Source organism: Panthera onca, chromosome A1 (assembly GCF_046562875.1).
Source record: "Panthera onca isolate mPanOnc1 chromosome A1, mPanOnc1 haplotype 2, whole genome shotgun sequence".
Taxonomy (NCBI): Eukaryota; Metazoa; Chordata; class Mammalia; order Carnivora; family Felidae; genus Panthera; species Panthera onca.
The window spans coordinates 218,433,393-218,460,202 of record NC_138339.1 but is presented as its reverse complement, the minus strand read 5'-3'; the positions used below and the strand labels follow the sequence as shown (position 1 = coordinate 218,460,202).

The 26,810-nt window shown below is 34.9% G+C and overlaps 1 protein-coding gene across 3 annotated transcripts in view; it reads right to left on the bottom strand.

The window, feature by feature from the left end:
- The window catches only part of FNDC3A (fibronectin type III domain containing 3A), a 142,553-nt gene that overhangs the window by 95,085 nt on the left and 20,658 nt on the right, over window positions 1–26,810 (bottom strand). For 2 of the 3 annotated variants that reach the window (XM_060637224.3, XM_060637225.3), the window contains exons 2-3: window positions 23,287–23,424; window positions 4,001–4,076 (exon numbers count right to left, since the gene is read on the bottom strand). In XM_060637224.3, the coding sequence (XP_060493207.1) occupies window positions 4,001–4,076; window positions 23,287–23,385 (175 nt within the window). In that variant the 5' untranslated portion in view covers window positions 23,386–23,424. Of the gene's footprint in view, window positions 1–4,000; window positions 4,077–19,765; window positions 19,785–23,286; window positions 23,425–26,810 lie in introns of those variants that run through there. The other variant, XM_060637226.3, reaches the window with a different exon arrangement.

Sequence of the window (26,810 nt, the reverse complement as noted above, 5' to 3'; positions counted from 1 at the left end):
TGTGTTTAGATTCAGATTATGCATTTGTGGCAGAAATATCACAGAAGAGACATCATGTTCCTCTTAATGTATCATTATCAGGTAGCACACAATTTTGATTCCTGCCATTACTGAAGACATACAATTTCATCACTTGATTAATATGGTGCCTGCCAGGCTTCTCCATATCCTTCAAGTCGGTCACTATATCCTTTTGACATGTCTCCATCCATTTTGCAATCTTCCCTCTCTCTGGGGTAACAATATGTTCCATTCTCATCTTGTACTTTCTCTGCCCCAGACCCAGAATCAGGAATGTCTGATTTTTCCGATTCAACTGCCAGCAGGATTCATTCTAGTTTCTTCCCTTTCCATACCTAAAATTCTTTCTTAGATAGTTAAGAAACCCAGGTCTCTCATCATTCTTAACAGAACTGTTTCTTTAATTAGTCCCCCTGTGTGTGTCATCAATCTTCCATCTCTGCCACCACTCCCGCCCTCCACTGTCCCCCGGCATGTATGGCCTTATCCTACTCAGGGTCTAACGCCCCACACTGAGCCCACCCCACCCTCTAACAACCCTCTATGTAGGTGTCCTTCGCTCCTTGGTTCCATGTCACCACGCACAAGCTCTAACAACCTGTGCTGGAGTACCCACTCCACTTTTGTGTATATTCTCTTTTTACCACATTTGGGCTCTGATTCTCCACACTAGGCCATTCTACCCCTCAGCCCATCATGTGGACTACTTCTTTCCTCTGCTTGGGCTCTGATACACCAGGTTATTCCTCTATGGGGATGCCCTCCTCACCTCACTCAGGTTCTCATTTCCTATGTTAGGCCGTCCCCCATGTGTGGATGGGTGCTTCCTGGGGTTTGATATCTCCTGCCATGCCAAAGAGATACCCTCCTCACTACACCCAGGATCTGATTCTCCTTGCTGGATTCTACCCTCTACCTCCCATGTAGACATTTTCCTCACCTCATTTGGGCTCTGACACCTCAAACCAAGTCACCTCCTATCCCACGAATGCCCTCACACTGTTTGGGCTCTGACTCTTCTTGATGAGTACCTCCAATGTATGGACACTTTCATTACCCTGCTGGGGCTGGGACACCCCATGCCAGGCCATCCCTCTGTGGAGGCCCTCCACACCGTCCTCTATGTGGATGTCTTTTTTACGTGACTTGGGCTTTGTCTACTAAGGACCACCTCCATCGTGTGAATGGTCTGACTCTACCGGGGCTCTGACAACACATGTCAGGCTACCCTTCCAAACAGATGACCTCCTCATTCTCAGCTCTGACTCCCTACATCAGGTTGCCTTCACCTGTAGGTACTCTCACTTTATTCTGGCATTGATTCTCTATGCTGGGCTGCTTCACTGTATTGATGACTTCTTTATCCTGCTGAGATTCTTACATCCCACACCAGGCCACCCCTTCTTGATGATACGCTCATCAGCCTGCTTAGACTCTGAGTCCCTGTATCACGACACTTTGCTGTGTGAATTCTCTCCTCACTCTGGGCTCTAACTCTCTGCACTTGGCTGTTCTCATATGGATGAACTCTTCACCCAATTTAGGCTCTGACACCCCACTTGGGCACTGCAGCTCATCTCTGCCACTCCTATCAATGCAGTGCTGCTGAAAACTAAATATATTCCCCCCAAAATTCATATGTTGAAATCCTAACCCCAATGCGACGGTATTAGGAAGTAGGGTCATTGGGAGGTGATGAAATCATGAGAGTGGAGCCCTCATAAATGGGATCAGGCACCCTCACAAATGGGATTAAGCCAAATGTTTATTAATTTACACTGGAAATAATCCCAGTTTTTTAGGTTTCATTACAGAGGTTTTCTTTTATTGGTCTAGTGACTGTGAAGAGAAAAGTTTTCCTAACCTGATGGCCTTAGAGCCAAGGATCCTAATTTACTCTGAGCTTCACTGGCATATGATTTTTCTCCCTTAAGGCTTTCTTCTTTGTTATCTGTTGCCTCCACACTGAATTCTACTCTTACCTTTTACCTAGCTCTAGAACTATACAGGAAGATGTCTGTTACATAATAAAAACTAGTGATAGCAAAGGGGAAGAAAAGGAGATGAGCTCCCAGTAGTCCTTAGTCTTTTCTTGTCCTGTCTTCTCTTGCTTGGAGCGAGAGCATGATGGTCTTTAGAAAAACTTCACCCCAGGCCCTCGTTCACTATCAGTCCTTCCACATTCATCCTGTCTTTTAATTTTGAAAAACAAAAACATGAAAAGGGGAAAGCTTTTTACCTTCTTTACGGTTCCCCTTTTTCTATCCTGTGTTTTTAAAAACTCTGCCCAGTAATTTTAAAACAAAGAGTCCACTCTTATAATCTGTCATACAGGGAGGAGTCTCGCTTTTCTACTGAAGCAAAGAAATTTATCTCTGCATAAAAGTATCTTCACATGGTAGTCAGTTCCTACTATTAAGAGACTATTGGAATGCCTGGGTGCTCAGTTGGTTGAGTGTCTGACTTAGGCTCAGGTCATGATCTTGTGGTTTGCAAGTTTTGGGCCCTATGTCGGGCTCTGTGCTGATAGCTCAGAGCCTGGAGCCTGCTTCCAATTCTGTGTCTCCCACTCTCTCTCTCTCCCCTTCCCCTGTTCATGCTCTGTCTCTCAATAATAAATAAACGTTAAAAAAAAAAAAATTAAAAAAACAGACTATTAATACTACAGGCACATTATAAATTAAATAGGCTATTCGGGTCCTGCCAGTCTTTACCTACCAGTTAGGATTTTATAAAAATAATTCTATTTTTATACTGGCTAACTCTTAGAATGTAAGTTTCTAATAGAGCTATGTCTTAGGTTTATTTGTATATTTCTTCAACTTGTTTTCAATAAATATTGTTTATGATGGAAGCATTTTAACTAATACAACATCTTTTCAAACACACCTGCAAATGAGGATACTCATTACTATTATAGTGTGACTTAAAATACAAAAACTGCTAAACACAGTTAGATAACCAGACTTTGAATTTTAAATAACTTTTATTTATTTATTTATTTTTAATGTTTATTTTATTTTGAGAGACAGAGCACAAGCAGGGGAGGAGCAGAGAGATGGAGAGAGAGAGAGAATTTCAAGCAGGCTCCGCACTGCCAGCACAGAGCCTGAATGCAGCACTTGAACTCACAAGCCATAAGATCATGACCTGAGCCAAAATCGGGAGTTGGACGCTTAACCATTTGAGCCACCCAGGCACCCCAAGTAACTTCTATTTTAAAAGTTAATTTATAACTATAATTTGTGAATTTCTTTCCTTATAAAATCAATTAAACTGCAATGTGCTGATAGAGATTAAATGACATGCAAAAGTTCTATATAGCTAGTAAGTTAGCAGAGTTGGGATTTAAACCCAGGTTCTCTAATACCAAAGTCAGTGATCTTTTTACTGCTCTTCTCTTTAGAGTGGTGGTTCTTCAGTATGCCTCCCCTGGAACATATGGTAATATCTGGAGACGTTTTAGTTTGTCATAAATGTGGTGTGTGGCAGGGTGGCTAGTGACTTTACAAAAAAAAATTCTTTTAAAGATAAGATCTGAACTTGGTATTGAAGCACTGGTAGGATTTGGATAGGCTAGAGATGGTGGAGATAAGGGCCGATTCTAGATAAGAAGAGTATAGAAAGTACAAGACAGGTTCAAGAAGACAATGAATAAGCCAACTTAGCAAGATAAAGGGAAACAATATTAAAGGGAAAGGGAAAGCAACACTAGAAACATGAAATAATCTTTTAGAAAGACTAATAAGGAACGTGAACTGGGTTCAATGAAGATTTTTGAGAAGGGGAATGTAAGACTAATCAAGAAACCAGGGAAAAGAGACTGATTAGGATACTACTGCAATACCATAAGGTATTCAGAGTTTGTGAGCTGGTGTGGTAGTGGTAGTGAGAAAGAAAGGAAGAAACCATAAGCATATACACCTTTATGTATTATAAATTTCTGTCATCTCAAATGATAACAAATTACCATTCTTACCTGTAATGCATTGAAACTGTCCATCTTCTCTTCTTATTGTAAATGCTTCCCCTGGGTTAACTTGTACCAGAATAACCTTTAAATGAGGGAAAGAAGTATTAATCAGAACAAAATAATCAAATAATAGGGCAAATAATAACAATCAAGATTATATATAAAACAGTATTACATATTTGCCAGGACAGCAGATGTGAGCTATTTAACCTTATGACACTGGGAGGAAAAATGGGATTACACATTTCACACATTTGTTAAAGTATTACTTCAGTTTTCTGGAGACTTAAGCCAAAAGTAAGGGAATAAACAAATACAGTGGCACACTTTTATTGGAAAGGCAATAAACTTTACTCTGAAACACAGAGGGAGTCAAACCACAGGATATTTGGCTCATCTATCCTTAGTTCATTAGTTGCTAAGTATTTCATTTTTTAAAAGATAAAGTATTAAAGTGATAAGCAGAGCTTGAGATGAGCATACTTGACTTAGTAGGACATCTCAAGTTATATTTTGGAATTTGTTAAATTAATCTCACCTTTTTTTTTTCATTATAAAGATTATACACCCTAATTTTATGACATTCGAAAAACAGAAAACTGGGAAAAAAAATCTGAAGTCCTTCTATCTTACAATAAACACTGTTAACATTTTGATAAATTTCTTAATCTTGTTCCCTATGCATAGGCTTAGTTTCCCCCCTTAACATACATACATACGTATATACATATTTATATATATGTATACATGTAAGAACTCCAATTTGGTATCTTTTTAATGTTTAATACTTTAAAAAGATTTTTCCATGCTATTAACCACTCCAATGACCACGCCATAAACTACTTAACCATTTTCTTTATGTAAGGAATTTGGGTAGCTTTCAATTTTTCCATTATTAAAAAAACAACACTGAAGTGAACATTTTGGTATGTAGTTTTCCCCTCTTTAATCCATTTCCGGTTAATTTTTGTGAATGGTGTACAGTACGGGTCTAGTTTCATTCTTTTACATGTAAACATTCCAATTTTCCCAGCATCGTTTATTGAAGAGACTGTCTTTTCTGCACTGAGTATTCTTGGCTTCCTTTTCAAATGTTAGCTGACCATACATGCATAGGTTTATTTATGGGCTTTCAATTCTCTTCCTTTGGTCCTTTCTGTTTTACGCCAGAACTTTTAATTACTATAGCTTTACAATACAACTGGAATTCAGGAAGTATGATGCCTCCTACTTTGTCCTTCTTTTTCAGGATTGTTTCGGATATTCATGGGTCTCTTGTGGTTCCATATAAATTTTAGCAGTGTTTTCTCTACTTCCGTAAAAAAAATTCCATTGGAATTTTGATGGGGATTACCCTGAATCTAAAGATGGCTGTAGATAGTATGGACATTTTAACAATACTAATTCTTCCAATCCACGAACATGGGATACCTTTCCATTTATTTGTGTCTTCTTCGATTTCTTTCATCAAAGTTTTATAGTTTTCAGTGTAGAGATCTTTCACCTTCTTGGTTAATATTTCAGGCAAAGATTGAAAGACCCTCATTTCAAGGGAAGTAGGTAAGAAGAAAAGTAGGGTGAATGGAAAACAAAATAAATTGTTAGAAATAATCCAAATATATTAATAAAATAAATATAAATGGACTAAGTTTGTCTATTAAGAAGAGTAAATAAGTTAGATTAAAAGAAGTTAGAGAGAAAATGCCAAACCTACTATTTTGGTGGTCTATTTTAATACTTTTCTCAGTGATTAACAGAACAGGTAGATGATAATCATCAAGGATATGGAAGACCTTAACAACACCATTCATAATCTTGATTTGGTGGCCATGTAAAGAATATTGCACCTAACAATTAGAAAATATATATTCTTTCCAAGCACATATGGAATTGAAATGAAAATTACAAGACTGGACTATAGACAACATCACAAATCAAGTGTCACAAATTGCAAAGAATTAATATTGTATATCCTCTATTTGCAATTAAGTTAGAAATTTAAAAATACATTTGCAAATTTTAAAAAGCTTCAATAATTTGTGGGTTAGGGGAAGAAATCATAATGAAAAATAGTAAATCAACAGCAGTGAAATGTAACAAAAACATGTTAAGTTAAAGCCCTGAAATAAAGGCAAAATTGTATTATCAAAAAACACAGGCCTTTAAATACTTAGAACAGACTGAAAATTAGTAAGCACCCAAGTCAATAAGTGAGAAAAGGCATAGTTAACTCAAAGAAAGTTAAAAAAAAAAAAAAAAAAAAAAAAAAAAAAAAAAAAAAAAAGGAAACAAAAATAAGAAGAGAAATAATGAATCAGAATAAAAAGAAATGCTGGAGGATGAGAAAATAGCTTTAACAGAAATCAGAGTGAAGGATAACCAAGAGAAAAAAAAAGCAAGAGGAAAAAGTAGTCAGTCACGTTTTCTGGGCAGGGATTTTTTTCCCCTAAGGAGATTCTTGAACCTTGGGAGATTTTATGCAAGTAGATGGCTTTAAAATGCATTTTATAAAATCTAGGAACTTCTCTCTGTACACAGGTTTTATTTAGGGGGCCTGCTTCTTATTACTCCATTATCTCAAATGTTATCTCTTCAGAAAGGCCTCCCCTGACCATCAAATTCTAGGGTATGTTTATTTATTTATTTTGAGAGAGAGAGAGAGAGAGAGAGAATGAGAATGAGCAAGGGAGGGGCAGAGAGAGAGGAAGAAAGAGGGTCCCAAGCAGGCCCCATGCTGCCAGCACAGAGCCCAACACGTGGCTTGAACTCACAAACTGTGAGACCATGACCTGAGCTGAAACCAAGAGTCAGACACGTAACCAACTGAGTCACCCAAGTGACCCTAGAATCCTACGTCACTTTATATTCATCTGCATAAATGCAGAACAATTTTTCATAACCTTATTATAAACAATAGTACAATGTGATAAGGAGAAAGGAGAGGAACTGTGAATGATGAACTAGTTATTCTACCTGAGGTTAATTATTGCCACAAAACTGTATAATCATAATGACACAGCTTCTTAACATGTATTATCTAATTTAGTGACCACAGAAATCTTATAAACAAAGTAATTCTCAGAAGTGTGACAGGTGAGGAATCCTGATAAATTATCCATCATTTTGTAATGTATGTCATGGATGCCTCTATTTGCAAAATTAGCAAATTTCACAAATAGAGTATCATAAAATGATTAGTACTTCATTGGGCTATAAAAATGAAATTCCTCAGTATCTTCAAATTTCACAAAAACAAATGATTGTGCTCTTAGGTTTGTACTTATCTCAAAGGTACTGCTGGCTTCCAATCCCTAATCCCTTTATGAAATCAGAGTTCAGCCCTGACAGTTTCACTACACTCTTTCTTCCCCAGGTTCTTTCACTTCTTACATCCCTAATAACAGAGCTGTTGCCATGTTCAAGACTCCCCTGACACAATATATCAGCCAGCCAGTTCTCTATCATTCTTTAGTGCAAATGTTGGGAACTTCTAATGCCTGGTTTGAGTTAACAGAGTCAACAGTGGGTGAAGAATTGATAAAAGCAATTATTTGAATGTCCACCAACAGTTCAACTTCTCACATTCTGAAGAGACATGCAGAACTAGTGAACATTTTAAGTGTATTCTAAACTTAAATATTAAGTACTAATATTTACGTTACTTAAGTAGTAAACAAACATATGCTTGAAACATGTTTTGGGTAAGATACCTAACCCAAAGGGCAGATTAACATTGACAATGACTATAGATAATACTATAAATTATTCTCACAAATAGGCTATGATGATACATGGAAATAGTTATTCAAAAATGTTATATTAAAAACATAACACAAAGGATATAATGAAAATGTCACTCATTAAAGGTCTAAATATGCTGAGTATATTCAATAATAAAGCATGTAAAAATCTCTAAGAACATAATAAAAATTTAATGCTCCCTGAACTCTTTGATAGTAAAAAGATACAAAGGCTTAGAGAAGTTATGGAAGACTGACGAAATTTTAAGGGATCAAATATAAAAATATTGGGGTGTCTGGTGGCTCGGTGGGGTAAGGGGGATGACTCTTGATTTTGGCTCAGGTCATGATCTCACAGTTTATGGGATCAAGCCCCAAGTCAGGCTGTGCACTGACAGTTCGGAGCCGGCTTGGGATTCTCTCTCTCTCTCTCTCTCTCTCTCTCTCTGTCCCATCCTCGCTCACACTATCTCTCAAAATAAATAAAAAATAAACTTAAAAAAATAAAAAATAATTTTAAATATAATATTATTTACTTAGGGAAGGAAGTAAGTTTCAAAAAAAAGCAGAATAGCAGAAAAGACATCTCTGGAGTGAGGAAGGAAAGAAAAGGACAAAGGGGCATAGACACCAGAGACTGGAAAGTCTGACATGAATACCTCTAAACAAACCGAGCATACAGCTTTGGAAAAGTTGGAAGCTGAAGGAGACCTGAGATATCATTTAGTTTAAACCAGATTTACTTTTAAAAAGTAAACTAAGAGGTGATCATTAGTATTATTGAAAAAGTTCTTCATTTTACAAAACCATTCAACCAACTGTTCTATTATATAGTAAACTCCCAGTGCATTTACTCAATTTACATCAATTAGCCACTTACAGTGAGGCAAATTCAAATGAACATTTATAATAAAAAATATAGAACTGAGGTACCACCCCAGAATCTGAACTAATGAATAAAAGTGCCAAAATTTATTTATTTATGCTTTGTCTACACAAATAAATTTTATTTAAATGTCAGGAATAATCACTACTTAATAATATCTGTGTATATTCTAAAGGAAAAACAATAGTAAGTGTGCAATATTTTTAAAATACAATCCATATGTATAAATTATATCTTACTATCTTAATTTTCAACTGTTACTAATCACTGCTAGATACAACTTTAAAAATACTATTTTGCATTTCAAAGATAATAAAGAACTCCTTTGTCATCTGTTTCAATTTTACCTAACTGCTGTTGGTCTAAGTTTCTTACATGTACAATGAGAATAAGAAAGTATCAATCTTATACCTGCTTCACAGCACGATTAAAGAGTATTAGATGAAAAGATGTACACTAGATGAAAGGAAAGATAACTTGCAATCACCCTGGGAACTTTTCAAACACTGTATAGATATTTAGGTCTGTCTCCAAAGGGTGAGGAGTCTGGGATTTTCTCCCTAGTTTGAACCCCAGGGAAATAATCAATCTTTCTAATGTAATTAGTCATAAACTGCTAAGATGGCCATCTGGAAAACCATGGTATTATTTATTACTCCAGAAAGTTTCACTACTTTAAAACCTAAAGGATCAGTTAAGGTTGGTGGGGTGCTTCGCTGGCTCAATAGGTAGAGCATGTGACTCTTGATCTCGGGGTCATGAGATCAAGCCCCATGAAGGTGTGGAGGTTGCTCCTAATATTCTATAATCTCTAAAGGAAAAGACAAAAACTCCCAAGATGTTATAAGATGCTATAAGTGATTTGTTCTGTGCAGTTAACAAAAATTGAACCTTCTGAATTTAGGGAGTACTTAAGTTTAATTCTATAAAACTCTAATAGTTTAAATTGTTTATTTTGAAGAATATATACCTCATATGAAATGTTTAAGGTTATATTAATTTCTAAAAATATTCACCTATATTTTCATAAAAAATAACTTACAAAACCAAATATAATCATGAAAAAATAAAGAGGAAAATGTTTATGGATGGAATCAATCTTGCAGATGTAATTTAATTTTCTCCTTTCTACAAGGACATGGAACTTGCATTCTTCATTATACATTAAGACTGACATTAAGTCAGGTCTGAGAACAAAGTACCTCACATTTCTATTTCTGAAACCCAGCAGAGGTTTTAGCAGACAGAGCCAAAAAATCAACCCAAAAATCAAAAACATATATTCATGCTCTTCAGTATTTACAAATGTATTATTTTGGCTATCATCTTAGTTTGCTTAGCTGCCATAACAAAGTTCCACAGACTGGGGGGTGCTTAAACAGAAATTTGTTCTCTCATAATTCTGGAAGCTAGAAGTTTGAGATCAAGTTGTTGGCATGGTTGGTTTCTTCTGAAGGCTCTCTCCTTGGCTTGCAGATGGTCACATTCCTCCTATGTTTTCACATGGTCTTCCCTCTATGTGTCTTTGTCCTAATATTCTCTTACAAGACACTGGTAAAAAGGAAAAATCTATTGGATTAGGGCCTTCCCTAATGACCTCATTTTAGCTTAATTACCTTTTTCAAGACCCTATCTCCAAATACAGTCACACTCTGCAGTACTGAGGGTTAGGACTTCAACATATGAATTTCGGGGTGGGGTAAGAAAAACACAATTCAGCACAAACAGCAACCCTCAGATTACACAAAGCACGTGAACAAAATTCTCTGTAGCATCTAATCCTTGTCCTGTTTTTTTATTCACCTGCTTCTTCAGGCTTGCTCAAGGGTGCCAACTTAATGAGGTTGTGAGTAATAATAAAATGGAAAATCCTTTGGGCCTTGTACCCTTGAATAATAGTTAACATACCTTGAGCAATGTAATTTCCCAATCCATGACTGAAGGCTTTCAAATTAACTCAATACTCACAGGGTTATTTTGATGACTGAGTTAACATATGTCAAGTGCTTAAGACAGTGAATGGTATACAGTAAACACTATTTGTACATGTTAGCTATTGTTACTATAAGCACCATATATTTAAGTCTTAGTATTATTATTTTTATCAGTGTAGACCTGTTACTTTAAGGATCTGCCCCCAGCCTAGAAGAAGTTGATCGATTGTGACATAAGAAAGATAATATACCCAGAACACAATGTTTAAGAGATTTCTCCTGAACTGGTCTGGGACCGGCCTGCCTCTGACTTTCCATATTTTCTTGTACTGATCCTTTAGCTTTCTAGTCATCAACCTACTCTATTCCTCTCACTCCAGGGTTCCACGGTCAATAGCTTCATTCTCATTTACTGTCCTGTGACTGACTTACTATTCTCTAGCACGACTACTGATTCAGACTTGACTTCTGCTAACCAATGTTTCCTATGCTGAACCTCCATGCCTGAGGACTTAGTCTGTAAACAAAAAATTTCTTCTTCAGGTAATTCTACTTATTCCTTCAAGATGCTGACATCCTAAAGCAGAGTTAAATTATTCCTGTAATAGGGCCCACAGCACTTTGTATATCCTCCAGTATAACACTTAGCACATAACTATATTGTTTACATGTGTCACCTCCACTACATTCGCCCTTCATAAGATGTCAATCTATTTATTTTACAGTTTTAGAGGCTACAAAAGTTGAACAAATGTTTGCTGAATTAACTACTATCCATCTCTAAATAACTCCTAAATCTTTTCCTCTGGCTTTGAGACCAAGGCTAGCTGATAAAACTTTCTGTGATGATGGAAATATTCTATATGCTGTCTGGTATATAGCCCCCTGCTACATGTACCTATACATACGGTCTGTGTGTGTACATAAGTGCTACTGAACTTTTAAAATGCAACTAGTGAAAATGACAGCCTGAATCTGCAAACTTATTTACCTTTAATTTAATTAATTTAAATTAGTAGTTACTGGCTACCATATCAGATGGTATAATGTTAGATTTGCCAAGCTCCAAAAGGACTTTTCAAACTACCTTTTCTGTATTTATTTGCCTTGATAAACTGCAGGCACCTCAACTTTCTAAATTTGAATTGATTACCTGACTTTCCTAGGAAATTAAGCTGAGAAATACATTTCATCTAAATATACTATCAACTCACAAAAAAGTCTGAATTACTTACACATCAAAGTGTAAACTGATTTGATTATAAAAACTTTAAATCAAATTTTATTTGCATTTCACTAGACCCTGTCAATCTATAGATACAATGGCTGATGTAACATATTTCAACAAACGTTTAAATAAAGATTAATCTTTGGAAATAAAAGAAAAGGACAATTATCAAATTACTAAACATGAGTTTAGTTTTTAGTTCTATGAAGGATAATAACTTGCAAACTTAGTTAAGAATATATGCTTGACACCAGCATGTAGACAACTGAGATCTGTCAACCATCTATCCATTTAATGCATTTTTTGGCAAATAATAAATGAGCAACTAGTATATGTTAGTTTGTGGAGATGGGTATACAAGTATGAATCCATACGGGAGACAGTTACAACAATTATAATGCTAATATAGAAGAGTACAGGGTACCCTGCAAATTTTATTGACTACCTATTGCTTATTATCTCAAACTCAAAACTTACAGCATTTAAGACTCTTTAAAAAAAAAATGTTTATTTTAAGAGACAGCACATGCAAGTGCAAGTGGGGGAAGGGCAGAAGGAGAGGGAGAGACTCTCCCAAGCAGGCTCCAAGTCCAGTGTGGAGGCTATGCAGGGCTCAATCCCACGACTGTGAGATCATGACCTGAGCCCAAATCAAGAGTCAGACACTTAACCGACTGAGGAACCCAAGCCCCCTCCCCCACTTTTAAAAGTTTTTATTTATTTATTTTGAGACAGAGAGAAAGCACAAGCAAGGGAGGGGCAGAGAGAGAGAGGAGCGAGTGAGAATCCCAAACAGGCTCCGTACTGTCAGCATGGAGCCTGACATGTCGCTCCAACTCATGAACCATGAGACCTGAGCCGAAGTCAATGTTTAACCAACTGAGCCACTCAGGCACCCCCCAAGCACCCCTTGAAACTTTATCAACTATCCTATCTGTAATGTCTAAGGTAATGTCTTTCATTTCAAACATACAGAAAAGTAGAGAGTATGTATCTATCAGTGTCTGGAAGCAACCAGATTTACCATGTTGCCAAATTTGTCTCAAATGGTCTTCTGAAAGAGACATGTAAGTTTACAGATCTTTCTGAATTTGGGATATCTTTCTTATCCTTAATACTCTTAATGTGCATGCTTGCATACATCCACTATTAGTATATACCGTCATTTTGTGAGTTTGTTTCTTAGTTTATATCAGCGGCATCATGTTTTACATATTTCTAATTTGCTATTTAATACTGTAATTGAGATTTATCCATAGTATAAATTCAGGCAAAGAAGTATATAGTATTCCATTGTATTAATCCTCCAAATTCTATTCATTTCTCTCATGGATATTTAGATTGTGTCCACATCTTTCATTATTACAACACAGTGCAATGAATAATCTTGCACATGTACTCTTATACACATGCGTAAGATTTTCTGCAGGATAAATATCTACAAGTATGTATGTTAGATTTTAGATATGCACCTTTTCAGCTTTATTAAATATTGCCAGATCATTCCCCCCAAAAAGGCTGCACCAGCAGTGTATAAGGGATTACACTGATCTACAGCCTTTCTATATTGTCAGATTTCTTAATATTTTACATCCTCATTGAGGTTTTAATTTGAATTTCCCTCCTTCAAAACACAGTTCCAACCTACTTTCTTCCCCCAAATCTTTCATTAGTCCCATGAATTACCCCCAAGAAGATAGGGTGCTTTGTCTGTATATAGCTAGTATGTGGCCAACTTTGTAGCTAACATGAAATTCTTTTCCTTAAGCACTCATTAATGTGCCACTTAAGTTTGTCAGCTGTTTTAACTTTAAAATGCCAATTTCAATATTATGTAAGTATGAAGACTATTAAGTGGCCAATAATATGCCAATTTCAATATTATATAGGTATAAAGACTATTAAGTGCTCAATAATATGTGTATAGACACATATGAGACATTGGGATTGATGCTTTATAAGTATTTTATTCAGACATTTCCTAAAAAAGAAGGCATAATGGATAATTTAGAGCCATGTTGAAATAAAAAAGAAAATACTTTCTTCAAGTGTAACTAAGTATTTCTAAGGCAATACTTGATGAGAAAAGCCTTTTATATCACTTTCAGTCCTTACCCATATACTGGGTTATAATACTGTATATGTATGGGGGAGGCAGGAATATAACAATTGTGAATCAATAGGGGCAGACACTGTGTGTTGTACTTAGTATTTCTTACATGACATAATCTAGTAGTGGTTACCTTAGTTAATGCTTGTGAAATTGAACTGTATTTAAGTTCCTAAAAATATATGATATGTGAAATGACCATCATATGTAACCAATTTTAAATCTAAAGATTTACAATTTGTCATGATTACAATACAATCATGATTCCTACCTACCCATGTGAAGCAGGCAAGAGGAAAATATTTAAGAGACAATTTAAAATATGGAAGAAAATATCAATGGTGGCCAAAAAATATTTTTTTCTGATAACATTTTAAGGAAGGCAGAAAATGAGGGAAACATGAACTATGAGATGACTCTCCTCATGTACCCCACCAAAAATCAAAAACCAAAACCAAAAAGCCAAAACTTAGGAAATGTTCAAGAATGTTTTTGAAGAATTATTTGTGACAGTAAAAACTGGAAACAATCCAAGCTTCCATTAGTACTAGAATGAAGCAATTGATGTATATTCGTGTAATGGAATATTATGTAGCAAATACCTATAAGTGGTAACTTATAAGTGGATGAATCTCATACATGAACTATTGAACAAAAACCCAAAGACAAAATAATACATATTGTGTAATTCTATTTATATACAATTCAGAAACAGGCTAAATTAATCTTTGGTTTGAGGAGGAAAAAGGGGATACTGCTTAAGAGAGAGGAAGTACTTCCTGGGAAGGGATACAAGGAAGCAGCTGCACAAAAATGATTTATGCACTCTTCTGATTATGTTGGCCTTAAATAAAAGCATTCTTAAAACTTTAAACAGTTCAGGGGTGCTTGGTGGCTCAGTTGGTTAAGTGTCCGACTTTGGCTCAGGTCGGCTCAGGTCATGGTTCGTGAGTTTGAGCCCCACATGGGGCTCTCTGCTGTCAGCATAGCTGTCTGTGCCCCCCCCCAAAACACCCCCCCCCCAGCTCGTTCTCTCTCTGAAAATAAATTAATTTAACAAAAACTTTAAGCAGTTCAGATAAAGCATAATTTGCCTTTCCACCTCTTTCAACCAATCCCTTTCTCCTAAGAACCACTGAACAGATGGGTGTGTATCTGTTCAGACCTTTTTTCCCTGTGAGATATATATATACATATACATATATATATGTATATATACATGTACATTTTAAATTGCATGTTCTCTTTTTCTGTTTCTCAATTGATAGAACTTTTTTTTATTGAAAATGTAATAAATTCACATTAAAAAATATTCAAATAGTACCAAAGGGTGTATGGCAAAATTTAGACTCTTCTTTCTGGGGTGGGTCCCTGTTTATAATATCTTGTATATTTTCTGTCATGTGTTTAGACGTATATGTATATTTTTCCCATTTTCAATTATTATTTTTTAAAAAATCACACAAATGAAGCATTTTAGGAATACGAACCTTGAGCATTCTATCTGGTGATAGATTATATATAGGAGTACCCTGAATATATAATCACTACAGTTTATTAATGAAAGGGAAATGTTACAAATTGAAAATGCACACTACAACTTTTATTTGTACCTATTTATAATTTCTGACAAGAAAAAGATCTTGCCTTAAAAAAATCTTGCTTTATATTAAGCGAATACATACAAGAAAAATCATGAGAAAAATAATCCTTGTAAGCAGGCTTCTCATTTAATATCTCCTGTTACAGAAGAGCAAAGAATTTTTAGAATTCTGTGGATAGTTTTCATTTGAATGTCCCTATTTACTCAGAGCTGCTTATAAGCTATTCTTTATTTCCTCCTCATGTCAGCCCAAATTATATTTCTTTTTTTTAAAATGTATTTATTTTTGACAGAGATTGACAGATCATGAGTGGGGGAGGGGCAGAGAGAGAGGGAGACACAGAATCCGAAGCAGGCTCCAGGCTCTGAGCTGTCAGCACAGAGCCCGATGTGGGGCTCGAACTCACGGACCTTGAGATCATGACCTGAGCCAAAGTCGGACGCTCAGCGGACTGAGCCACCCATGTGCCCCCAACATTATATTTCTTAAAAGTCAACATTTCCTACAGGATTATAGGGCACAAGGGTTGATTAACTATAGTCACTTAATTAGAGGGTTAGGAATTATTCTAACTACACCAGAATATCTAGTAGTTAATCTAACAGAAAATCAATTGTTTTTAGAGTAGAAACCGTCAAAATTCCATGACCATTATATTTCATTTAAGATATCGTTTCCTTAAAATCTGATGACCTTTCACAATAGAATTAAATATATACATATGTATTTCACTAAAATACTATAAAATATTTAATATTTTAACTTATAATTTTGCTGTATTAGCTTTAATTATATGAAAGCATGTTGCTATTCACTTCTCAGATGAAATAATTTGCCAATTTTTACTTTCTTGAAAACAGGAAGAGATACATACTTTAAAAATGAACAAATGAGGGGCGCCTGAGTGGCTCTGTCTGTTAAGCGTCCGACTTCGGCTCAGGTCATGATCTCGCGGTTTGTGAGCTCGAGACGTCCGTCCGGCTCTGTGCTAACAGCTTAGAGCCTGGAACCTGCCTCGAATTCTGTGTCTCCCTCTCTCTCTGCCCCTCCCCTGCGCACGCTCTGTCTCTCAATAACAAATAAACGTTTAAAAAAAAAAATGAACAAATGAAATGATATTGGTCCCAGTAAGAATACTGTGATACAGTGCCAAATTTTATGCCAAATATAAATTCTAGTTTGTTTACACCCTTTGTAACTTTTTTTTAAATGATATTTTAGGAAGCTTTTTTTCTTTAGACTACCTTAAAATTTACACCCAATTTATAAATCTTATTTTGTTATTTCTTACAACAAGAACCAGCACAATAATTTGCACATAGATAGTACGTGAATAAGTGAGATGATTTTTTTTCAATGCAGCATGGCTTAATGTCAGAATTTTTAAAATTATGTGTTCATAAAAAAGGTGATAATATAAGCAGATTTTCATATCTGTATCTATGTGTGTATCTCTAGGGAAAAGTTAATAGTTAATATTGACATTTTCAAAAAATATTTGACTTTCTTATGTAACATCATAGAAAGTGGCATGGTGTAGACATTCTGGAGAGACAAACTCTAATGGGAAAGAAGAGATTGATTTAATGTTTAAATTCTAACCTTTCTAAAAACTTTTAAGAATGAGACAATTAACAAACAGCTATTTTGTTTGCCAGGCAAAGCTACAGAGCAATTAGAAGACTAATTTGGGCCATGAAATTTCTAGGATTAAAGGTCTGGATTAGAATTCTGAGGCCAAAAATTACTGTCACAAAGGTGTGAGCTATTATTTTAGAGTCTCAGTAATCTCACCCCTAAGATTTACTAAATGTTTACAGTTTGGTCAGTAAAGAACTTGACTCAATATGTAACACAATGCAAGAGCTCAAATGGTAGCTATTATTTTTATTATTTCTACTTATATATTTCCCAAACACCTCAAATTCAATTGAAGATCTCTCATACTCTCTCAAATCTGCTCCTTCTGTTTGCCTTATTCTAGAAGATTTTATTATTTTCCCAAATATTTGTGGCTTCTCCCTTGGGCAAGATTATCCTTCCCCACTTACTGATCGCATGTTTTGCCATGTGATTTGCACTGGATAATGAAACATGGGTGGAGGTCAGCATGTAGGTCACCATTATCTTTGCCATGATACCATCAACATTCTACATATAGGCTGGAGCACAGCCACAAATGACCTCTTAAAGATGTGTAGTGTAAGCAATAAGCCTTTTGGTAAACTTGGGATTTACAGGATGTTTCTAACCATGAAGGAACCTTGCCTATCCTGACTGATTAGATTTATCTTAGTGAACATGGCCTTGACATCCACCTAAATGTTCAAAGAAGGAGTCTGGGAAAATTTTTACCCTCTCTCAGTTTTGTTCTTTGGCCAGTTGTTCAATTCGGGTCAATTCTACCTCCCTAATATTTCTCAAATTGTGCATCATTAACATGACCTTAATCCAAGTTTTCTTTTTTATCTATTACTACAATATTTTCTTTCTCCAGGTTTGCTCCCCTTAAGCATTTTAATCTGCATTAGTAAGATTAATGCATTTATTTTCTCTTAAATACTTCAAATGCGTGTCACAATTGTAAGAGCTTAAACAGTTATAAATTCATAAATGTCATAAAACTGAAATTTTCTTAAACACTTAAATTTTTTTTAATGTTTATTTATTATTAAGAGACAGAGGGAGACAGGGCATGAGCATCAGAGGGGTAGAGAGAGGGGGAGACACAGAATCAGAAGCAGGCTCCAGGATCTAAGCAAGCTGTCAGCACAGAGCCCGATGTGGGGCTCAAACTCAGAAACCACGAGATCATGACCTGAGCCGAAGTCGGACGCTTAACTGACTGGGCCACCCAGGTGCCCCTCTTAAACACTTTAATTGCTTAAATACCAAATACATACAGATTATCTCAGTAATATTGATTATCTCAGTAATGACACTCATTTATAAACTTAACACAAAAGTATTAATAGCATGAGTCTGATTTACTTCATCATTTCTATGCTTAAGTCAAAGAAAACTCTAGGTCCAAAGGGCTTCACTGAACAAGTTCTACCAAATACTTAAGGAAGGTATCCAAGGTTTTTTTTGTTTTTTGTTTTTTTTTAAATAGATTCCCCATATAAGTGAGATAATACAGTATTTGTCTTTCTCTGTTTGACTTACTTCACTTAGTATAATGACCTCAAGGTCTATCCACATTGTGGCAAATGGCAGGATTTTTCTTCTTTTTTATGACCTAGTAATATTTCATGTATGTATGTATGTGTGTGTGTGTATACAAACACATATACCACAACTTCTTTACACATTTCATCCATTGATGGATACTTAGGATTGTTTCCATATCTTGGTTTCCATACATGATGGTGCAGACAGCTTTTTGTTAGTGATTATTTCCTTCAGATGAATACCCAGAAGAAGAATTGCTGGAACATATGGTAGCTATATTTTTAATTTTTTGAGGAACCTCCATACTATTTTCCATAGTGGCTGCACCAATTTATATTCCCACCAACAATGCACAAGAGTTTCTTTTTCCCTGTATCCTCACCAACATTTATTATTTCTTGTTTGCCACAGTTATTAAAACTAGCCAATCCTAAACTGTTACTCTACCCTGATTTACCTTTCTTGCAGAAACACCAATAATGGCTTTCGCCTAGCCTTTCCTCTTGCTCTTGTTTCTGCCTCCTGACCAAAACCTGAAGCTTTCTCCATGCCCTGGTGTGCCCCCTTCTTTCAGGAAATAGAAGTAAAAAAATTTCTTTCAATAGCATTAGCCTCTCCATGTTATTACTCAGTCATCTCCATAAATTAAAAGCCTGCAGGTACAAATGAGACAACTATAAAATAACAATAACAAAAAGATTAATAAAATGGAGAAGATCCTGGGGGAAAAAAAGCCAGATAAGCTGAGTTTTGACAGATCTTAACCCAAAGTTTAAATGCACTCAATCATTTTAGAAGATACATAAATAGAAATTAGAGAAGGTAAAGTTAAATAAGGAATCTGCTGAGCCACATAAGAAACCAAAATACCTGAACTTTTCTTTTGATGGTGGCAACAGTGAACATTGCATGGTGCTTGATGCAAATGCAGATTTGGAGGTGCTAACAGGACAGCACAAGCACTCACATATGCTTTACCTCCTCTATCAGGAAAGGATATAATCTCAAATCAAGCACAAGCTTGGGAACGAGCAATGGTGCAGCCATTTTGGAAAATAAGCTGGCAATATCTAATAAAGTTAAACATAGGCTTACCATACAATACAGCAATTATGTTCTTAGGTATTCACCCAATTGAGTTGAAAACTTATGTCCATCCAAAACCTGCAAGTGAATTTTTTTTATAGTTTATTTATTTTATTTTGAGAGACAGAACATGCTTGAGCAGGGTAGGGGCAGAGAGATAGGGAGAGAGAGAATCCCAAGCAGGCTCCACGCAGAGCCCTGACATGGGCTGTGAGATTATGATCTCGGCCAAAATCAAGAGTGGGATGCTCAACTGACTGAGTCACCCAGGTGCTCCAGACCTGCATATGAATGTTTAAAGCAGCTTTACTTACAGTTGCTAAAAACTGGAAAGAATCAAGCTGTCCTTCAATAGGTGAATGGATCAACAAACTGGTACATTCATCAATGAAGTATTATCCAATAATAAAAATAAAAGTTATTAAGCCACAAAAAGAAACTGTCTAGACCATATTGCTAAATGAAAAGAAGATGGTCTGAAAAGGCTACATACTCTATGAATCCAACTAAATGACATTCTGGAAAAGATAAAAGTATAGGAACAGTAAAAATATTAGTGTTACCAGGGGTGGATGGGGTGGGGGAAAGTGGGATGGAGAAAGGAATGAATTGATAGAGCATAGGGGGAATTTTTAGGGCAGTGGAACTATTTGTTATGATAATGGTGATATATGATATTATACATTTGTCAAAACCCATACAATTGTATTATACCAAGAGTGAACCTTCATGTAAACTGTGGAACTTTAACAATATTGGCTTGTTAATTGTACCAAATGTAGCACACTAATATAAAATGTTAACAATAGGGAAAACTATGTGGAAGAGGTGGTATGAAAGAAGTTCTTTGCTCAATTTTTCTGTAAAACTCAAACTACTATAAAAATAAAAGTCTATTAATAAAAAGGGGGGAAGAATGAGGAGTCTACAAACACAAAAAACAGCTCAGATGTTGCCACTCAGAATGAATGATAAATGTCTATTATACCTTCCCTAAAAATAATACTAGTAGCAATGATGTTAAGGTGGGATTCCTTCTAGTATGATTCATGAGCCAAAAGGCCTACTTTGTAACATGACATACTACCAAATACAGAAGCAGAAAATATTGATGAAGTGATAATCTGAAGGGCCAACTACAAAATTAATTTGCTCTCAAGAGGTGGGACAGAAATCATCCTATTATATATTCCCAAGAAATAGTGTAATATTCCCCCCAAAAAGTCAAGACAAGGGATACTCTGTTATTGTGAATTTTTAACATCATGCATATACACGACATTTCCCTCTGTCAAGAACTGTCTTTTAGTTTGCTTCTGTACCACAGGCACGAACCGGGTGGTATCACATATCCATAGGTAAGCTCTAACTTGGCCATGCTTGGCACACCAATCAGTTCCTGAGTTAAGACAAAGAAATGCCTGTTGTCAACTTTATTAAACTCCCACCTCTGTTACCTACTTTTGTTCAGTTTCTTACATTCTACCACAGCTATTAGTCCACTCTCTTTAGTATATATCTTTCATAACTGTCCCTTAGTTTTTTGATCCACTGCTCACTATAACTATCTCTATTGATTTAAGTCCAGACTGGCATGTCTACGGAGTTTCCTCAGTCTTTTAAACATTTATTGAGTGCTTCAATTCAGATTCAGCAAACATTTACTGAGCTCCTTCAGGCTCATTTCACCCTCATAGTTACAGCCACTCTAAGAAGCAATCTATTATTACCTCCACTTTATAGAGAAGCAAACACACCCAGAGAAGTTAAATAACTTGTCTTAGGTCACCCAAATCTAAATCTATCAGTCAAGTACAGTGCTCCTTCTACTCATCTCTTTCTCCCTAGCAAATTACAATACTCTGTTAGTTTGAATTTAAGGCTTAACTCTAACTCCTGAAACCTATTTTTCAAACCCTCCCTAAAAACACATCCCCTAGATCCACTAATCCCCAAACCAACCCTTCAAGTCCTGCTCTAGTTGATTCTTCTATTCCCAGCTCCTTTCTCTATACCCAACTACACCACTACTGTAACAGGCTAGATAGTGCCCTCAAGATTCCAAGAAAAATTCTACCAATAGAATCTCCTTTTTGGATAAGTCAAGAGCATCATAGTCTTGTTTCGGCCTATTGTCTTCCCCTTTACAGACTATACACTATAGCAACTATGTCAATGAATTGTAATTAACTGCTTAATAGATTCTTTTATACATTAAGTTATAAAAAACTTGAAACCAATGACTGGCCTGAAGAAATACTGATAACTGAAGATACTCTCAAAGCCCCAAATCCAAAAAATGGATATCTGCCACATCCATTATTTTTGCAGGAAAAAAAAAAATATCTTAACAGACTTAACTTTGACCATGAAAATCAAGCTTAGTGAAATGAACTTTCTGCTAAAAGCCATCTGAGTATATGTGAAAATTAAAACCAAGATATACTTTTCATGAATTTTTATACAAACCAGAAAAATTCAGAACCCAAGCCAATTGCTCTTGATTTTTCAATAGCAAGATTAACAAAGTAGCTTCTTATCTTGAAAGCAAATCTTAATTGTCCACTACAGATACTAAGTTTGTAAATTAACAAAATGTGACTATTATTTTCTTAATCTCCCAAGGAAGCAGAAGGAGTAATGGTTAGGATTGAAAGCTTTGTGTGATCTTGAGACTGTCTAAAATTCATTTGGTTCAACCTACCTACCTCTTGGGATTATTGAAAGAATAAGATGATAAAGTTCTTAGCGCAGTGTCTTTTACATAGTGAGCACTCAAAATGTTCCTTCTCATTATTATTTATTATGTCATGTCCTTCATCTTTGTTTCCCCACCTGTAATATTAAAATCCCTACCATACAAGGCAGTTGTGAGAATTAAACATATTGCTTGGTGCAAGCTTGGTACTTATGAAAGCCCATCACTCCCAACTGTTTAGCATTACTGGGGAATCACAAGTCAAAAAATTAGAAAACTTATAAAGCCCTGGGTTGGGGAAAAAATACACCAGCTCTCAGGAATTATGTATTTGCTTTTGGGTGGGGGGAGTCTGGTGAGAAGAGAAGAGCAGGAAGAAAAAGAAGATACAGTTTTATTATTATATAATGTAAACAATCATTTAATCACATAATTAAGTTATGATTTCATAATGATTTGAAGTAATGATTTATAATAATCATTAAAATGCAAGATTAAACTTAGTTAAAAAACAATCAGGGACTAATACGTTGTCTAAACTAAAACAAAAACAACTTTAGTGGCAACTAAATATACACACAAGAAATTTAAACATTAATTAGAATAATAAATAAAAAAATAAAGAATTTAAACATTAATAGAAGCAACTTCAAAAACAGTCTCATTATTTCATTGTCTTATGAAACCAAAACACCATTTTGAACTGGAGTTTAAGATCCGAATTAACAGGAACCCACTATTGTGAAGTTTCATTCTGTTTTAAATTTTGCATTCTTCTGAAAGAAATACATGCATACTAGACATAAGGAAATAAACATTTCAGTGTCCTTACCTGTTGTGTTCCATCTGCACTTACAATAGGGGCAGACAGAAGAGAAATATCACTACTTAAAATCTGAGCTGTATCCAGTAGGGGTGGATGTTCTGCCATTATCAATAAGACATTAATACACTGGATAACCTTCCAATTCTGAAAAACAAAAATATATAGCCATCGGTGTGTACATCCTCAAAAATATATTAAAATATAATACATTCAAGATTTATCTCATTCTTTAACCTAAAAGGATATTCTTGTCAAAGGAAATTTTGTAATACTCTGTTAACTACTTTTTTCTGTCAATAGACCACTTAAAGAAATACATTTCTTACAACTTAACCAACTGTATGTCAATGTAGACAGTATAAACTAAGATACAGTCAAACCAATACATGAGAAGCTTCTATTTAAATTCCATGTCTGTGTCTCTATCCCTTCCATCTCTATACCATGTTTATTTAACCACCATTATTCTAATGAAATACTAGATAATAATTAGTATGGCACAGGCACTAAAATGCAAAGACTGTGGAAGCAATTCTACCACTAATTTTTTTCTATAAGCAGAGAAGGTGATTTTGAAGACACAATCCCCCCACCCCATCCTAGGAACTACACAAGAATTATGATTTGTCACTAATTCCTCAGAGAAAAATGGTAGAAAATTTTGCTGAGGATTAGAATAAAAACCTTCAAGTTTTAAGCTTTAAGCTCTGACACTGGTCTTCTGTCATTCTGGTTTTATTCTTCTTTTCTAGGTGACACTTACTTTATAATAAGCCAAATCAGTGATGTCAGTGATGAAAAGCACATACATTTAGAAATCTTTAACTGCAGACATAGTATCACTTATATAAAAAGTAAAAGACTCGATGTAAGCAATACTAACGTACCATATTAAATGTCAGCTAATTACAAGTCAAGCTGAACTGAGCTTAATCATAAATATTACCAAATTTATACTAAAAAGCAAAATTACAAACATTTTTGGATGCTTGGAGAATTCTGAAATTCAGTAGTGTGTCAAGCAAAATGTTTATCTTTTGCAAGGTATTAAATTCTTGTTATTTATTTTAAAATCTTGAATCTCTGCAGAAACTCTCAAACATGTGGATTTAACCTAAAAACAAATTTCTATTTAGATATATAAAAACTGCTGTTAAGATTTTTAAAAAATATTCAATATAGGTATCTACATCAAGATTTTATACTGAAGACCACAGTAAGCAGTATTTTATACTATCTCATAACAATGCATGTCATTAAACACATTATATATGTTATAATTATATATACATATAAGACACATATTTATAATGTGTTTAACATACATACACACACACATATATATACACACACACACATTTTATATTTATACATATATAACATATATAAAGGGGAAAACCTAACTTCTGGCTTAATCTGTATTGCTGTATTTCTTTTCTTTTTTTAAGCTTATTTATTTTGAGAGAGAGAAAGAGAGAGAGAGAGGGAGCAGGGGAGGGGCAGAAAGAGAGGGAAAGAATCCCAAGCAGGCTCTGTTCTGTCAGCACAGAGCCCAATGAGGGGCTCAATCTCGTGAACCATGAAATCAAGACCTGAGACAAAGTCAAGAGTCGGACACTTAACCAACTGAGCCACCCAGGCACCCCTGTAATGTTGTATTTTTTAAAGTATGATAAAAGCAGTGGGTAAATCATGTCAAATAATTTTAGTCTGTGAATATGCAAAAAGTTGTAAGACAGGAAAGAGACAATGTACTATTTTCCCTGTTGCATGTCAAAGAAACACTCAGGGACGTTAAGAGGACTAACCAGAGAAAGTTTATAGATAATTCATTTTGTAAAATTAGTAAATTAAAAAAAATAGCAAACCACTGAGTACTTTTTGTCATTATATTGTTTATAATATTTTACATAATATCTTTAACTAAAACTGCAAACTGCCAGTATTACTTGAACTTTAGAAACTAATGCTGAAGATATAACCATAATTTGATTTCAAGAGGTGGAATGGAAGCTTTACAAAAAGAAACATAAATTTCTTCTGAAACTCTAGTTAATTCTAATAGTACTATTAGAGATTGTATCTGAAGCCACGTGCTATTGCTTTAACATTATCATTCCATTTAAGGTGTTATCTCTAATTTTATTCTTTTCAAAGCTCTAGCATATCAGAAATTTCTTTCATCAATTGCTTTCTTGCATGGTATATCCATTTCACTATATGCAAAGGTTTTATATAAGTTTGCAAATTAGAAATTACAGCCATGCAACTGAAATGATGCATTTAGAAACATAAATATTCCTTTCAATCCTGTGTAGAGAACAGTCAGCTTTTTCTTTCAATTTCTTCTAATTCTGTTATTCCTATTTCCTACATTTTCATCTCACCTTGCGACTATAAATACCCACTTAAGTTATGCATCTATTTTTATTTTCTAATAAGGTATCATTAGATATATGAAAAAAAAGGGGGGGGGACAATTTGATGCATTTGCTAATTTTCAGGGAATAAATACTCCCCCCTAGCTCATTTCAAGCTACCATGGTTTAAAAACTGACCTGAAAATTCCTGATTTTTAACAATCACCTTTGTATACAAGTACAAGATGGCTCCATATCACTATTTATATATATAATTTACATATCAATATTAATTTATGTAGCAATAATATAATATTAACATTTGGGAAATCTGGGTGAAGAAAAGCTAGATATATCTGTACTACTCTTGCAACTTTTAAGTCTGAAATTTTAATTAGTGCCAAATTAAACAGTATTTAAAAAATTAACACCAGGTAGACTGCAGATCTGAATGTAAAAGGTAAAACAAAAAAGCTTCTAAAAGATAATGCACAAGAATATCTTCATAACCATAAGACAGAGAAAGATTTTTTAAACAGAGTACATATTAGATTTCTTAAATCATAAAAAAAGAATGATATATTGAACTTCATTGAACAATTAAGAACTACTATTCTTTAAGAAATATCTTTAAGTGAAAGGCAAGCGACAGACTGAGAGAAGCTACTTACAACGTATATAACTGAAAGAGAGCACATATTTAGCATTTATACAGGCCCCCTACAAACTGATTTAAAAAAAAATGCCAAGAGACTTGAATACACCCTTTACAAAAGTGGAAATTCAAGAGGCCAATAAACATATAAAAAGATTCTCAAATTCATTAGCTACTAGGAAAAAGCTAATTAAAAATCATAATGAAATGCCATCATATACTCACTAGGATGATAAAAATGAAAAAGACTGACAACATCAAGTATCAGCGAGACTATGGAACAACTGTCATACTCATATGTAATGGGAGTTGAAATTCATAAAATCACTTTGGAAACCACTTTGATATTATTTACTAAAGTTGAACATATAAATATTCTACGATCCAGTTATGATCTGGTTATTAGACTCCTAGTCTACCAAAAAGAAATGCAAGCATATGTGCATCAAAAGATAAGTACCTGAAAGTGTATATAGCAGCACTTTTCTTTCCTAACCCTAAACTGTAAACAATTT